The sequence below is a fragment of the Zalophus californianus genome, chromosome 8, assembly GCF_009762305.2.
Source record: "Zalophus californianus isolate mZalCal1 chromosome 8, mZalCal1.pri.v2, whole genome shotgun sequence".
NCBI lineage: Eukaryota > Metazoa > Chordata > Mammalia > Carnivora > Otariidae > Zalophus > Zalophus californianus.
Window position 1 is genome coordinate 130,513,589 of NC_045602.1, and position 15,378 is coordinate 130,528,966.

General features: G+C 44.9%; 1 protein-coding gene across 3 annotated transcripts in view; it reads right to left on the reverse strand.

Annotated features, from left to right (window-relative positions):
* Positions 1–15,378, reverse strand: part of ZFP64 (ZFP64 zinc finger protein) — a 77,552-nt gene that overhangs the window by 47,674 nt on the left and 14,500 nt on the right. For 2 of the 3 annotated variants that reach the window (XM_027624108.1, XM_027624107.1), the window contains exons 3-6: positions 13,740–13,901; positions 12,491–12,553; positions 8,918–9,169; positions 2,550–3,970 (exon numbers count right to left, since the gene is read on the reverse strand). In XM_027624108.1, coding sequence (XP_027479909.1) covers positions 2,688–3,970; positions 8,918–9,169; positions 12,491–12,553; positions 13,740–13,901 — 1,760 coding nt within the window. In that variant the 3' untranslated portion in view covers positions 2,550–2,687. Of the gene's footprint in view, positions 1–2,549; positions 3,971–8,917; positions 9,170–12,490; positions 12,554–13,739; positions 13,902–15,378 lie in introns of those variants that run through there. The other variant, XM_027624109.2, reaches the window with a different exon arrangement.

Here is a 15,378-nt window from a genome sequence, read left to right on the forward strand (position 1 = left end):
TCACAGACAAGAAAAAGGCCAATGATCAACAAGTCTATATAGAGATGTCACAGAAATGCAGATCAAAACACCAGCTGGGGAGGGGCGCCTGGGTGGCTCAGTCGTTAAGTGTCTGCCTTCGCCTCGGGTCGTGATCCCGGGGTCTTGGGATCGGGCCCCGCGTCGGGCTCCCTGCTCTGCGGGAAGCCTGCTTCGCTTCTCCCTCTCCCACTCCTCCTGCTTGTGTTCCCTCTCTCACTGTGTCTCTCTCTGTCAAATAAATAAATAAAAAAAAATAAAAATAATATAATGTGTTTTGTATCTTTTCTACCTTGAATGGACATTACATGTCTAATCAGGGGAAAAAATACTTTAAAAGTTGAAGAGAGGGGCATTCTGGGAAAGAAAGATGTGGAAAACAGGTTCATGACAAAAGGAATTTGCCGGCTAAAACTGAATAGTTAAATAGTTTCTTAAAGAGCTGTAGGCGGGACACCTGGGTGGCGCAGTCAGTTAAGCATCTGACTCTTGATTTAGGCTCAGGTCATGATCTCAGGGTCCTGAAATAGAGCCTCGTGTCAGGCTCTGCGCTGGTGGTGGAGCCTGCTTAAGCTTCTCTCTCCCCCTCACCCTCTGCCCCTCCATGCCTCCCCCACCTAGTGCTCTCCCTCTCAGTTAAAAAAAAAAAAGCTATAAGCAGTAATTCTAAAGCAGTGAAATCATTAAAATATTAACAGAGTGCGCTGCAAGCTTTTTCATTTCCTTGCCAAACCACAGTTAATGACTCATTACCACCATTGCTTATATGAAAATAAATTGTGGCACTCCCCCCCCCCCCCCGCGAATTCTCAGAATTGTGTTCAAATATTAAGGATCAAAGAAAGGAGACAACTCAAACTTTATAGCTGTTTCCTAAGGGAAGTTGATTTTCCTATTCCAACAGGCAAACCCCGAAGTTTCTGCATCACCATTTTGTGTATTTCCTTAGTTTATTACCAAAGAAAAAGGGAGAGGGGGGATGGGTAATATCTTTATGTAAAAGTGAGCTGATCTGCATGATAATTTTAATAAGTTTGTGTGCTACGAAAGTGAAAGTGATGAGGGCTCTGGTAAAAATGTAAGGGTTCTTGGGGTTCCTGGGTGGTTCAATCAGTTAAGCGACTGCCTTCGGCTCAGGTCATGATCCCAGGGTACTGGGATCAAGCCCCACACTGGGGCTCCTGGCTCATTGGGAGTCTGCTTTTCCCTCTCCCCCTGCCTGCCGCTCCCTCTGCTTGCGCTCTCTCCTCCTGTGTCAAATAAATAAAATCTTTTAAAAAATGTAAGGGTTCTCGTAACATTTTAAATATTCTTTCCTCACCAATCCTTGCTGACACTCTGTGAGAGCATGTTTCAGTCATTCAACATGGATTAAAAACCCATGAGGAGGGTGCTTGGGTGGCTCCGTCGTTAAGCGTCTGCCTTCGGCCCAGGTCATGATCCCAGGGTCCTAGGATCGAGCCCCGACATCGGGCTCCCCACTCAGCGGGGAGCCTGCTTCTCCCTCTCCCACTCCCCCTGCTTGTGTTCCCTCTCTCGCTGTGTCTGTCTCTGTCAAATAAATAAATAAAATCTTAAAAAAAAAAAAGAACCCATGATGAGTTGAAGATAGCCCTCGAGGCTGGAAATTACGACTTTGGTTACAAGCATGGGTAATTCTAGCTTGCTCTCTAGCGCCACCTACTGATAAAACAGCATTTTAATTCTAAAACAGTAACATTTAAATTTCCCTTTCCTCAATAGAGCCTACCCTTCTGAAAAATGTAGGTGCTTTTCCAATCCCACTCGTCTGGTCCCCGAGATTGCACAATAGTGATATTTTCAAACAATGGTACCTAGAAAACCATTCTAAATGTTAGTAGGAACTCACATCGTATTTGCATTTAAACAGAAATGTCAGGTTTGTCAATCTCGTTCCAAAATGGAAATGGTATCATTGGGTCATTTTAGGCATCAGTAATACTTAAGTTGACTGTGAAGGTTGTAAGGCATCTGTATAATATTGATCGGAGGACTAAAATCCTTTGCTTCTTCAAATTCTCTTTAGTTATAGGATAATTCACACCCCATTATGCCCCAGTCATACTGTGACTCTAAAGAATCATTAACATTCAGTATATTTTACTCACGTATCAATTTATTAGGAAACCATTTCTTTTTTCTCATTAGCACTAAACATTTTTTGGGGGGGGTCAAGTATCCATGTAACATGATGTAGAAAATGGTCCTCATGCCAATAGATTTGTATCCATGTACTAAAACAGTAATAGCCCAGAGTTGGAGGAGGGGTATTTCAGAATGGTGACTTCAGAGAGGTTGGGAAGTCTCCCATCTCCCACACAAATTTAATGAGATTGGAAAAAAACCCTAATCAGAATCGGGAAATCCAGCTGGACAAAACAAAATGTATTCACTACTCACTGCATTGAATTCCAAGCCCTAATTGGAATCATCTTGGCAACATTCTACAACAGTTAGAACACGGCGATTCCGAGGTGGTCACAAGCATTAAAAAATTATAGTAAGCAGTATAAAATTACGATTTATTACGAGGGGAGGGGTTTCACAACAATCCTTAAAAACATTAAGAGCAAACCTCTTACAGAAATCTTTTTAGGATTTCCTGTTTTTGTTACTCCTTTTCCCCCCTTTCTTTTGGTTTTTAGGTACTAATCTGGTATGGAATCCGCGGGACAGAGCAAGGCTGGGTGGGCTCCCCCTTGAATGATGGAGTAAGTCTGCTTGGGCAATTCTTGTTGGGAGGAGGAGGAGAATATAGGCGGGGCCGTGGTGGCCACAGCGATGTTCTGACCTCCGTCGCTCACCACTGTGACTTCAGCTGTCCCCTCCTGAATCAAAGCATTAAGGCCTTCAAAGTCCGTGCATGTAATACCCGAACTGGTGATGAAAGTCTGGTTGCCGGAGCCTTCCTGGGGGCTGCCGGGCGTCGTGGGGATGAGAGTCTGGTGCAGAGTGGCCCCATCGGCCTGGTCGTGAGTGGTCAGCAGGACAGCGGGCTGGGTCATCGCGCCCGCCTCGCTCGGACACCCTGAGGGCTGAGGGGGGGCGATCAGATTGACCTGGCGCAAAATCTGCAGCCGGCTGTTCCCAGGGAGTTCCTCTGGGTTCTGCGCCACCAAGGCGGGGGGTACGATGTTCACGGCGGCGGCCGCCGCCTGGATGATGGTGTTGGCCTGTGGCACTTGGTGCCCAACGATGATTTTGACTCGCCCCTCGCTGAACTGGGGCACTTGGCTGGGCTGGAGGGGCACCTGCAGGTGGCCCACGGTGAGGGGCGCGGCCGGCTGCTTGCTGGGGTCTATCTGGAACTGCAGGACCGTCACATCCGAGTTCTTACTCTCACTGTACTCACTGTGCTGCCTTTTGTGGCTGCGGAGCGAGTCCTCGCGCATGAACGAGGCGTCGCATGTATCACAGTGGAAAGTCTTCTTGGCGTCCAGCTTGGCCACCTGCCGGCTGCTCTGTCGGCCTGCGTCTTTCCTCTCCAAGGCCTCGGTCTTCACCATGTCCCCGTGGAACTTCTTCATGTGCTTGCTTAGGTTGCTGGGCTGCTTGGTGTCGAAGCTGCAGTAATGACACTTGAAGGGGCGGTCGGTGCAGTGGATGCGCTCGTGGATGCGCAGCGCCGCCTTGCTGGAGCACGAGTAGCTGCACTCGGAGCACTTCTCAGGGTGCTCCGACTGGTGCACCCGGCTGTGCTTACGGAGGGTGGCTTTGCTGTCACCCAGGAAGTCGCAATGCGGACACTTGAAGTTATTCCCGCTGTGCTTGATGCGGATGTGCGACTTGAGGTTGCCCTTCATGGTGCAGCGGACATTGCAGAACTCACACTTGAAAGGCTTCTCCCCCGAGTGCACGCGCATGTGCCTTTTCAAGTCCGAGCTGATTTTGAACTTGGCGCTACAGAGCCAGCACTGGAAGGGGGCGTCCCCTGTCAACACAAGGTGAGTTTCGATAAGAACAGGCAGGCAACAACCACAGCGGATCCCCCCGAAGCACACACCAGAAAATCGCTTATACCAAGGCAGGCGGATGGAGACCTTCCTACTGCAGCTGCTAGCAGCCCCTGGGTGGGGGTGGGGGGGGAGAAAGGGAATGGGGGTGGGGGGCTTCTTTTCTTTCCCCAAACCTAAACCACCAGCACCGTTAAAAAAAAAAAAAAAAAAACCCACAAGAAAAACGGGAGACTGAAAAGAGCTATTCAATTGTCCCAAATAAAATCGAATTTGTGAATATACTTATGTTCTTTAAAACGATCAAGCTATGGTTCATTTTGCTCATGTGCCCACTCTGCTAGTTAATGGTTCACAGTTGTGTAAATTTTGCATAATCCGTTGATTTTGATTGAGTTACATGTCGTAACAGATTCGAGGACACATTTTGGAATCAGTCAGCTCCATGATCACTCATCAGAATAGTCTTTATAAAGCGATTGAAATGCCCAGCTTACGCTTCATGCAGATTTTTATTAATAAAGACGTGTTTATTGCGCAAAATTTATTTATCCCACATTGCCAGCTGCGTTCTTTACTCGTGAAGTTACGAAATCCAGCTGCTTGTTTTTTTTTTTTAAATTCATGGTCGCTGAAAGATGAGCGGGGAAAGTGAAATTGCAAACATCTGAATGCACATGGTACTCCAAATTTGTTTCCTCAATGAATGGCAAATCCGAATTATCTAAGGCACAGATAGTTCAAGCAAATTGGTGACCCCGCCCATTTCAATATTGTTGAAGCAAGCCAAGTAGCAGCTAACATTCTTCGGTTGCTTCCAAGATGGCAGGCACTCTGCTGAGCACTCCACAAGAATGGTCTCATTTGATGCTCCCAACATTCCCACGAGGTGGGTACTGTTATCAATATTATTCTTAACACTACTGTACAAATGAGGCCTAGATAGACTAAAATAACTTGTTCACGGTCACCCAGTAGTACGTAGCGGGCTTGGATTCCAACCCAGGCTGGCTCCAAAGCTGGTATTCTTAGATGCTGGGTAATTATCTGTGCATGGGGCTCGAACTCATGACCCCAAGATCAAGAGTTGTATGCTCCATCAACTGAGCCAGCCAGGTGCCCCATGTGTGCTTTATTAATGCATTAAATAAGAAGATCTAGTGGTGGATCTGTAACTATAATTTCTAAATAGAAAAGAGCATAAATGATAGATTGATCGAGCTCCAACAACTGTTATGAAAAGATCTGTGATTTCCACTGGCGGCAATATGCACTATTCTCAGATCAGCTGCCAATTTTCAAATGGAAGGACACGCCCAATTTCAATACAGTTTGGTTAGTGAAAATGAAGATGTAATTTTTTTTCCATCCAAATTCATGGACCATCTAAAGTCTATTCATGGATCTCTGAGTGGAGGTATCTGTGGATCCAGAAGGAAGAATCCCTGCTCCAGAATTTTCTACTAGGTTTTCCTGTTACATCCCTCCTCAAATTAGTTAGTCTTTTTGCCTTTTTTTTTTTTAAAAGCTGTCAGCAGACGTGAAACCCAGAAATACCAGATAACCAAATCTCACAGCTGAGTTGCAGAGTTAACAACACTTTTTGATATGAAAGCAAAGGTTTCCAATCCCTTTGTCATCTTTTTTTTTTTTTTTTTTTTTTTTTTAACCATAGATTTCTCAACTGAGGCGTACTGGTCAGTCATAGTTCCATGGGGCCATGAGCTCTCCAAAGCTAATGACTACGTTTGTTCTTGCCCCCCACGTGATCCTCACAGCGTCTAGCACCTCGCGGGGACTTAATGAATGTTGTTGAATGAACAAGCAGCTGATATATTTAAGCTGACAGATCTTTCTTGAGTTTAGCTTGCTATGAAAACCACTGATGATGAATGAAGTCAATCTAAGCGATGAAAGGATACAAACAAAATCCTATTAGTTTTACAATTTGTAAAATCTTCTAAATGCCACGGATTTATAAAAGGGAAATGAACAGTCCATGGAGACATTGCATAAACAGCACACATTTACAGTTTTAGAAAATTCACCTTTCCTAGACCAACTTGAAGATGCTACTATCAATGGTAAGTTTATCCTTATAAGTCAAAATGATTCAGAACCACTTTCATAAACGAGTCCTTCAGGTCCTCTAACATAGGTGTGGGAGATTTCTGAAGAAAATCAGCTGGCCATTGGTTATGCCAATGTCTGGAACTTGCTTTAGTAGATCACAAAAACGTTCTCAAATCTTACCACCTCTCCTCCCTTCCCGTAGCCATGGCCTCTGCCATGTGTGCAATTATGCATGGTCTCCAGACAGGGGCAGGATGACCTGCCATGTCCCTCGACAATCATGTGACTAGATTTGGCTGATGGTATCTTCAGGAGACTTGATATAAGCAATGGCTTGAAATGGGCTTGTACACTGGGGTTTGCTTGCTTGCACCTCTGTCAGCCATCGCCATGAGATGATCAAGGCTGGCTTGGCGTGCTGGTCCCAGGAGGAGGGTGACAGAAATGTGGAGAAGTGCTGGATTCCCACCGCCAAGACCAGTGGACAGACAGCTCACAGCCGGCAGATTCTCAGACATGTGAGTCCAGCCAAGATCAGAACTGCCGAGGTGACCCCCAGCTGATCCCCACCATGCCACCAGAAAAGGTACGTCGTTGTGTCCAATGAGGTTTTGTGGGAGTATTTGTTACACTGCATTAAGTGTGACAACAGATAACTAATACAGAGATTGATATCTGGAAACAAGAGTGCTGCCATACCAGAAAATTAAAATATGTAGCATTGGCTTTGGGGACTGGACGGCAAGAAAAGACTGGAGAAGTGGCAGGGCACACTATTTAATGGCAAACATTTGGTCCAATTGTCACCTGCAGTAAGTTAGAAGATAGAGAATATAATATACCTGTTGGATTTGGGACTTGAGCAAAGAGATTAATTCTGGGCAGAAAGTGAAAGTGCCTTACGGGCTGCATATGATGAGGTCCTATAAGGAAGAGACAAACTCACACAAGAACTGGCCATTTTCTAAATGGAACTTCGAGAGAATAGAGCAAACCAAAGATGTGCTGGGTTTTAGATAACATATCTCACCTCCAACCAGCAAAGGGTTTTCAAAGTAAGACAGAAGCCGGGGGACAAAGGTCATATCCAGGGATGGGATCTCAGGGGGAGGACTGAATGAGAAATGAGGGGTGTGAATGTAGGGTTCTTCGTTAAAATCTCCAAAAGAACTGTTGGCGCCACGTAGGTTCTCCAGCTGGACAAGGATTCCTAGGGACGTCAAGGGATTCAGCCACAGAAGGTTATATGCCAAAAGTGCCTACAATGGGGTTCAGAGGAAAGGAGAGTCTCTGAAAGAATTGTGGGTGTGGCTTTCGGCACACAGACACAAAATTTTGCACACGGCTCTACCAGCAAACCTGTCATCCCCCTCGGCTAAAAGGAGACCTGCTTTTGGTAGGCAGGAAGCAGGCTGAGAAAGTTTTGCAAAGGTACTTTTTCCACTATTTTTTGGAAGGGGCTCAGGCAGCTGATGGGAAGGATGCTGCAGCGGGCAGAGTCAGGAACCAGGAAGCTGAGTCGAGCCCTAATCAGGGAACATTCTCTGTCCCCAGAGTGAGGGGACCTGGGGACATGTGCCCAGAGGGATTCTGGAAACCCGTGGAGCTGTGAATGCCAAGTGCCTCCCATTCTTCTCTTTTCAAACAGCAGGATAACTGGAAATACCCTGGCTCCGTGTCACTGCTGTACATTGGGAATGTAGGAACAGACGACTTGTCTTTTTACTTCAAAGGAACTCCAGGTCAAGAGAAGCCATATCCAGACCCGGGGGAGATCACGGGATCCTGGTGTTTGAGCCTGATCCTATGATGGGGTGTGACTTATGTGGGTCTTAGGAAGGCATGATTAAATCCACATGTCTGAGTTGTGCACTGACAGCGTGGTGGACTGTGGTGGTTTGCAAAAATGGTCCCAATTCTTTCCCCTTCCTCCTATCTCTGGCCTTTGTCCTGTAACCTCGTGGTGACCTCCCACCGTGGGTGAGCCCAGCCCCATCCCTGATGCCAGGCCCCACCACATAGCCTGCTTCAACCAAAGGGATGCAAGCAGAGGCTTGAAATGGGCTTACCCACTGGGATGTGCTTGCTTGTACCCCGGCCACTGTCACGAGAAGGACAAACCTGGGGTAGCCCACTGGTCCAAAAGGAGGATGAGAGGCACGTGGAGCAGAGCCAGACCAGCCCCAGCTAAGGCAAGTGGACAGCCAGCTAACCCCCCCAGGCAGCCGATCCCCAGCCAAGGTCAGTGGACACCCAGCCTTTCCCCGCCACAGGTGATTGAGCCCAGTCAAGATCAACAGAGTGTCTAGCCAACTGGCTAGTCCTTAAGTATGTGAGCAGTAATCGATTATAATCTGCCACTGAGCTTTTGTAGGGCTTGTTACACAGCATCACTGCATCCACAGCTAACTGATACACTTGCCAAAAGGAAACGTCCATGCTTTGTTAAGTGACCTATCCCGCCGAGTTTTTCCATGAAGCTATCCCATGCTGACCTAATCTGAGTATACTTTAAAAATGACCAGAATGCAGAAACTATGCGGACATTTATTAAAAACACATTGTTTATATTTATATCTCGATTTCATTTAGCTCACCTCCTCATTCAACACTTTACTAGTGACTAAGTTATAAAGTTGCATACAGATAGAGATGAGGTTATAAGCGCCATGTTTTTTTTCTCCCTCATTGACCGAGAAAGGCTCTTCTGGGTGGACGCAAAGCAAACCTGCCCACCGTGCGATGAGCAGACGTCCCCTGTTCGTTTACTTGGATTGTGACTCAGTGCCTTAAGGTGCTTCTCAGTAGCTGGTGGTGAGGAGCCCAGTGCGAGGGCAGCAGGAGGGACCTACCTGTGTGGGACCGCAGGTGGACGGTGAGCTGGCTCGAGTTGCGGCTGGCGTACGGGCAGATCTGACATTTGAAGGGCCGCTCGTCCGAGTGGATCCGCAGGTGCTTGTTAAGGCTGCTGCTGTCGGCCGCGGCATAGTCACACGTCTTACACTTGTACGGCTTCACGCCCGTGTGGCAGCGCATGTGCGTCTTCAGCTTATCCTTCCGGCTGAAGCACTTGCCACAGACCTCACACTTGTGGGGCTTGTCTCCTTCAAACACACACACAGATGGCATCAGAAAACAACCCTGAAGGAGAAAGAGGCTTACTCCCCACCGCCCCCACACCTTGCCTTATGATAAGAGGAATACTGGTCACCCAAGGATATGCAGGAAACCCCAAAAGCTAGATAGAAAAATCTGCCAAGAGCTAAGCTCTTGGGGGAGGGGGGAGTTTCTTCTATTTTGCCTCTTGCCATTTTCTAGTTTCTCCTACATCGAATGGGAATTCCTTATTAATTAAAAATAGAAGGCGACTCAAATGTCTCAAGGAGAACTGAGGAAAATAAGGAACTGTTCATTGTCTCCTTCCGTTCTCTCCTCTTCCCGTTTTTTTTTTTCCCCACAGACACACCCTAAAGCTCAGAGGCTCTAAGTTTTCGGAGCGCTCTCGGCTGAGCAGCTCAAAGCTTCCTTCCCCAGCCCGGCCTGCAGCCAAGAGTCATCCTGTGGCAGCGCGGTCCCCGCCAATGAAATGGCAGAGAGGGTCAGTGTGTCCCTTTTGCAAAGTGACATTGCTTGCCTTTTACTTTCCTCTTTCCACCCTTCCTGCCAGCCGTCTCCAAGACATGGGGTGTTCGAACTGGCAGGTGAGGGCAGCTTGCCTGCAGATGGGGGAGCCCGTGCCATGATGCGCTTTAAGGACACAGAAGGAACTTAAGTCCCTGGCTGATCTCGTAGGACAGAGCCGCCGACCTGCTCTAGACCACCTGCTTAGCTCCGGACAGTTATGCGAGAGACATAAACCCCTACCGCGTGTGAGCTGGGCTTTGTCACAGCGGCTTCATCTATATTCACTCGTGTACTTACTGCCCGCAAATGACTGCTGAGTTTTTGATGGATATCTCTCCAATTATTTGTGCACGCGTATTTTTGGTACAAAAAAACTTCTTGGCTAACATCAATTTAAATACTTTCTGAAAGGCACTGTGCCTCTCAATGATTCTCCTTAATCCCCTCAACAACTGGGATTAGAACCCACGACTGTCTTGCTTTCTGAGCCAAATGCAACAATGCCTCCCCATTGACCACTTTCTTGTACATAAAATAATTCCAATCGTCTTGTCACATCATTAAATCTCTACAGCATGGTTTTTAAAGCTCAAGTATTTCACTGGATAAATAATTGAACCAGTTCCCTACTGGGCCACAGAAAAGAATGAAGCAAACATGTACTACTGATGTGGAAAGATGACCAATATTAAGTGGAAAGCAGCAATTTGCAGTGACAGTATATATAATATTAATTTAGTAAGAGATGGAAAAAGTAGATTCTGTGTGTTTTTCGGCCCAGGATAGGTATGCTGAAATTTCAGAATGAGACACAGTAGACTATTAGGACTGGTGACTTTGGGCTTATATTGAATAAGGAAGGGGGCTCTGAATCAGGATTTCCCCTTTTTACTTTATATATTAAATATGTCCTTTGGCTAAATCCTAAACAGCCAAGTGCTAAAATCAATTGTCAGCCAAAGCTGATCACTACCGTTGTAGAGCAAACGTCTGGGATTTAGGAATACACCTAAAAGTGTATGAAAGATTATGATTTTATTAATAAAAAAATGTTAGTCAAATTTAAAAATCCACGAACAAGAATTTCTCCTGACTGTCAGTGGCTGATTAGCTCCTGTGGTCGCCGGGCTGTGTATCTGCCCCCCCGCCGGGAAGCCACTGGATGCTGGGGAAGAAGGATGGTTTCCGGCTAGCTCTGCGGGTGAAGAGCCCCCTAGGGCTCCTCCTGGCCATGGCCTCCTCTCCGAAAGTAACTAAGGTGAGGACACCTTATCAACTCTCCACCTTGACATTATTGGAGTTGCTGCAGTCACGTAGAAACTACCCTACGACCCTAAGCTGGGACACCAGCATGTATAAGGTGCTTCCTGAAGATTTGCAGAAACGGACTTAAGGTCACTGCTTCACTTATGTATTTAGAGTGTTTCCTTAATCCTTGTGAATAATGACAGCACTTTACTCTGGCAAGGATGAATATGCTGTGCTTGACTCGAATGACGGGATTCATGTTGAACCCCATTGGAGAGATTCACTCTTACGTCGAGAATGCTTACCAATACTTGAAACTTAATATTCTGATAATTGGAATAAATCCAAATGACGTGACACGGTGAGGTTGGTCAGAACAGGATGGTGACCCCAGTACGGCAAGGCAATCACTAGCCATGGCCAACAAATTTCAGAAATCACTGCTGGAGATTTCATCTTCCAAAGGTGGAGGCAGACTTTGGGCAATTAGTCACGCCCCCGCCAAATGTCAGTGGACCCCTAACCCCTACCTTATACACATTTATACACTCTGCAGTCACTCTCTCTCATTTGAATTATGAGTATCTAACACTTTGTTAAAAATAATCTAAATGCACTTCCTTCTCCATTCAGAAAATCTGGGACACATAAAAATAATATAATAAAGAAAATTAAAATCACCAGAAATAAGTACATTTTTCTTTTCCATGCATCAATCTTTTCCTCTCCTTTTACTTTTTTTTAAGTAATCTCTACACCCCACCTGGGGCTTGAACCTATGACCCCAAGATCAAGAGTCACACGCTCCACCACCTGAGCCACCCAGGCGCCTCATCAATCTTTCCCTCTCCTTTTAGTATTTATTTATTTATTTTTAAAGACTTTATTTATTTATTTGAGAGAGAGAGAGCAGGAGCAAGGGGGAAGGGAAGAGGGAGAGGGAGAAGGAGCCTCCCCATTGAGCAGGGAGCCCGACGTGGGGCTCATTCCCAGGACCCTGAGATCATGACCTGAGCTGAAGGCCGACGCTTAACTGACTGAGCCACCCCAGCGCCCCTTTCCCTCTCCTTTAAAAAAAATATTTATTTACTAAATTTCACCTTCAAAATGGCAAAAATAACACACACACACACTCCGTATCCAGTGATACAGTACAGATACATAAAAAAAATTTACTATTCTTCACCCTTATTCCTTTCTTTATCAATCATTACAAACATACCCATTTATAGGACCATTGCTTCAAAATACGAATATGTACATTTAAATGTTAATTAATTCTGGCAGATTAATTGTCAAAACGGTTGGAGTCATTCACACTTCCACTAGCTAAATTTGCTCATATCTGCTCCAGCACTGGATTTTATTGCTTTACACAGTTTCTGCCAAAATCATGTACGGAAACAGCATCTTATTTTTATTGAATTTGTGTTTGTATTCCTGTGACAACCAGCGAGATTCCATGTCCTATCCCATGTCTGACTTGTCCAGATCCTTGGCTCCTAGCACAGAGCACATGCTCTGGGCTTATATGCCACAGAAATGTCACTTACCAGTGTGAATTTTTAAATGACGTTCCATGTCCTTCATGCCATAGGCAGTCTTGAATTGGCAACCTTAAAAAGGCAAGAAAAGATCAATTACAAAGGGAAACATAGTAACCTAAGGGTGGAGAAACCTGGCAGAAACTTCCTTAACCAAGTGATGAGTGTAAACCCCACGGTAAGCAGGACAAATGGGTATCACGTGCCTCCTGATATGATGCACCAAGAAGGACATACATCACGTCTGTGCTTCCTGCCCAAACTGCAGAGCCTAAATCTCATCGTGAGGAAACATGAGACAAATCCAAACTGAGGAACATTTTACAAAGTAACTGGCCTGTACTTTGCAAAAATGTCTAGGTCATGAAAGACAAAAGTTGGATTCAAGGAAACTAAAGAGATTGGAAAAGTCAAAGCAAATGTGTGATCATGAATTGGATCCCAAACCGGGGGAAAATGTTTTTCTTTTGATATTGAGAACATGAGTGAGAAGTTAATAAAATCTTAATAAGGGCAGTGGTTTGATAATAGTGTGTATAAATGCAAATTTCCTTTTTTAAAGTAAACTCTCTGCCCAATGTGGGGCTCGAACTCACGACCCCGAGACTGAGTCACATGCTCCTCCAACTGAGCCAGCCAGGCGCCCCTAAATGTTAATTTCCTGATTTTGATGATTGTGCTGTGGTTTATAAAAGAATTTCCTTGGTTCTAGGAAATATACATTGAGGTATTTAGGGGTAAAGGGACATCAGGTCTGCAACTTACTCTAAAATGGCTTTGGGGGAAAAGGATGTATATATAGAAAGAATGATAAAGCAAATACAGTATGTTAACTTTTGGGAAATCTAGAAGAAGGGCATACATAAATTTCTGTGCTATTTTCACAGCTTTTCTGTGAGTCTGAAATTATTTCCACATAAAAAGTTATTACTATTTTTTAAAAGGAAACAACAATCTTTCTGGATGTCTTCCTAAGCTATAGCACAGAAAGAAAAATTCACAGTAACCTGGATCCTCATGAATCCCATTTCAAAGGCCTGCGTCTGTAAAAGTCTTAGAGTCCACGTGCACGGTGACCAGGGACAGCGAGAGATAGGTCATATGCAATGATGTAAATGCTGGCGGGGGAGGCTCTGCTTTTTAAGCCAGGCAGTTTAGAACACGTCTATATCCAGCTGTCAGGAATTCACGAGCTAGAGCCCTGGAATCTGTTACATGTCACATCCTCTATGTAAGCAGGACACAATGCTGCCTTTACCTGGATAGCAACAGTTCAGCCTTTTCTGAGCAGGTGGTGCTGTGGGCTTTTTGGCACGGGACTTGGCAGAGAGAGAGATGACAGTGGCTGTCTGGTTTTCATTGCTTTCCGTGGGCAGATAAGTTTGATAGCCATGTTCAAAAACAAATTCTGGAGCTGAAACTAGAAGGCAGGATGATTATTAGATTTCATAATATGAATACCCAATAGCTACTCCCTTTGCCTACCTTCCTTTCTAGAGAACGAAGAGGCTAAATTGCTTCCCCAGTCTCCTTTGCTGCTTAAGGGTAATCCTGTGACCCTATTCTAGTCAGTGAGACACTAGAGAACATCTTGGGCGGCTTCTGGAAAAGATTTTCTCCCTGATTAAAAAAAAAAAAAAAGAGGCAGTTGAAGAAAAGCTCATTCTTGCTGTCCTGGTTGCCCATTTCCTATCTTTGCTGGAGCGAGGACATGATGCTTAGGTCTGTGGCAGCCATTCTGTAACCCTGAGGGGAGAGAAAGAAACTCTGATGTTGAGCCAGAGTTCTGAAACTATCCAAATCTAGACTTATTAAATAAACAAGAAAGGCCCCTGTCATTTATACCAGGCAAGCTTTCTACTACTCCAGCCAAGTGCATTTGGTACTTTCATAAGCTTTATCACAAAATCCTAACAAACAGCTGGAAAGAAACTGATCAAAGGAATTCTGGCCCCAACTACAAGCACTCTCTAAAAACACAAATATTCCCAAAAGAAATCCTTGTATTCTTACTGAAGTTTTCAGAGGGACAAAAAGACCAACATCTTTATCATCTTTATCTTTATATTTATCATCATGAGATAAAAGAGGCAGTCTCAAATTTCTTTTTCTGCTTATAGATTTTTGTGACCAGTTTGTTAACTAAATTTATGGTTTTGGGTTTGGAAATGTTTTCTTCCTTTATTATATATAATTTGTCCCATGAAGATCTGGTTTCACAGGAGGAGTCAATATGACCGGGGGGGTTCTGTCTGTTGGGTGAGTTTGTCAGGCTGAGAGGCCCTAACAATGACTTTGAAAGCCACTGTCATATTCTGTTTCCCAAACTTCAGGCACTGAGTCACCAGCTACGGCATCTCTGCCACTGTATTTACAGAATATCCTTATTGAAATCGGCACAGGCTTAGTATCATTACCTATTTCGACTTTGCCTCGAGCAGTAATATCCGTGTCACAGGTCTGCGGTATTAGTTATATTTTCTCTTAAGACAAACATCACCTTTCTTTGAATATTAGATCGTATAGATTGTAAGATGCACCACTATTTTATGTACAATAAATTAAAAAGCTGATTATTATGAAGCAATGCTTTCATATTCCTTATTTTATATTTAATGAAATTCCTTAGAAATTGTGTGTTTATGCAACAAATTATTTTCAATTTCTTTGGGCATCTGTCAGGAAACCCAGGTTCCTTATCTCCCCCTCTTGAGGACCTCCAGCCATGATAGCATCACTGATGTGGGTCCAAGAGCACCTGGGTTCTACCAGCATTTTCTATTGGAGTAAATGGTTTCAGGGTTGCAACTGCAACGTGCACGGGGAAGTTAAGTGGCTTTTGTTTAAAGTTGGCCAGAAGATTCTGACAAAGGGATGTTCTGTCTTCACGCCAAGTC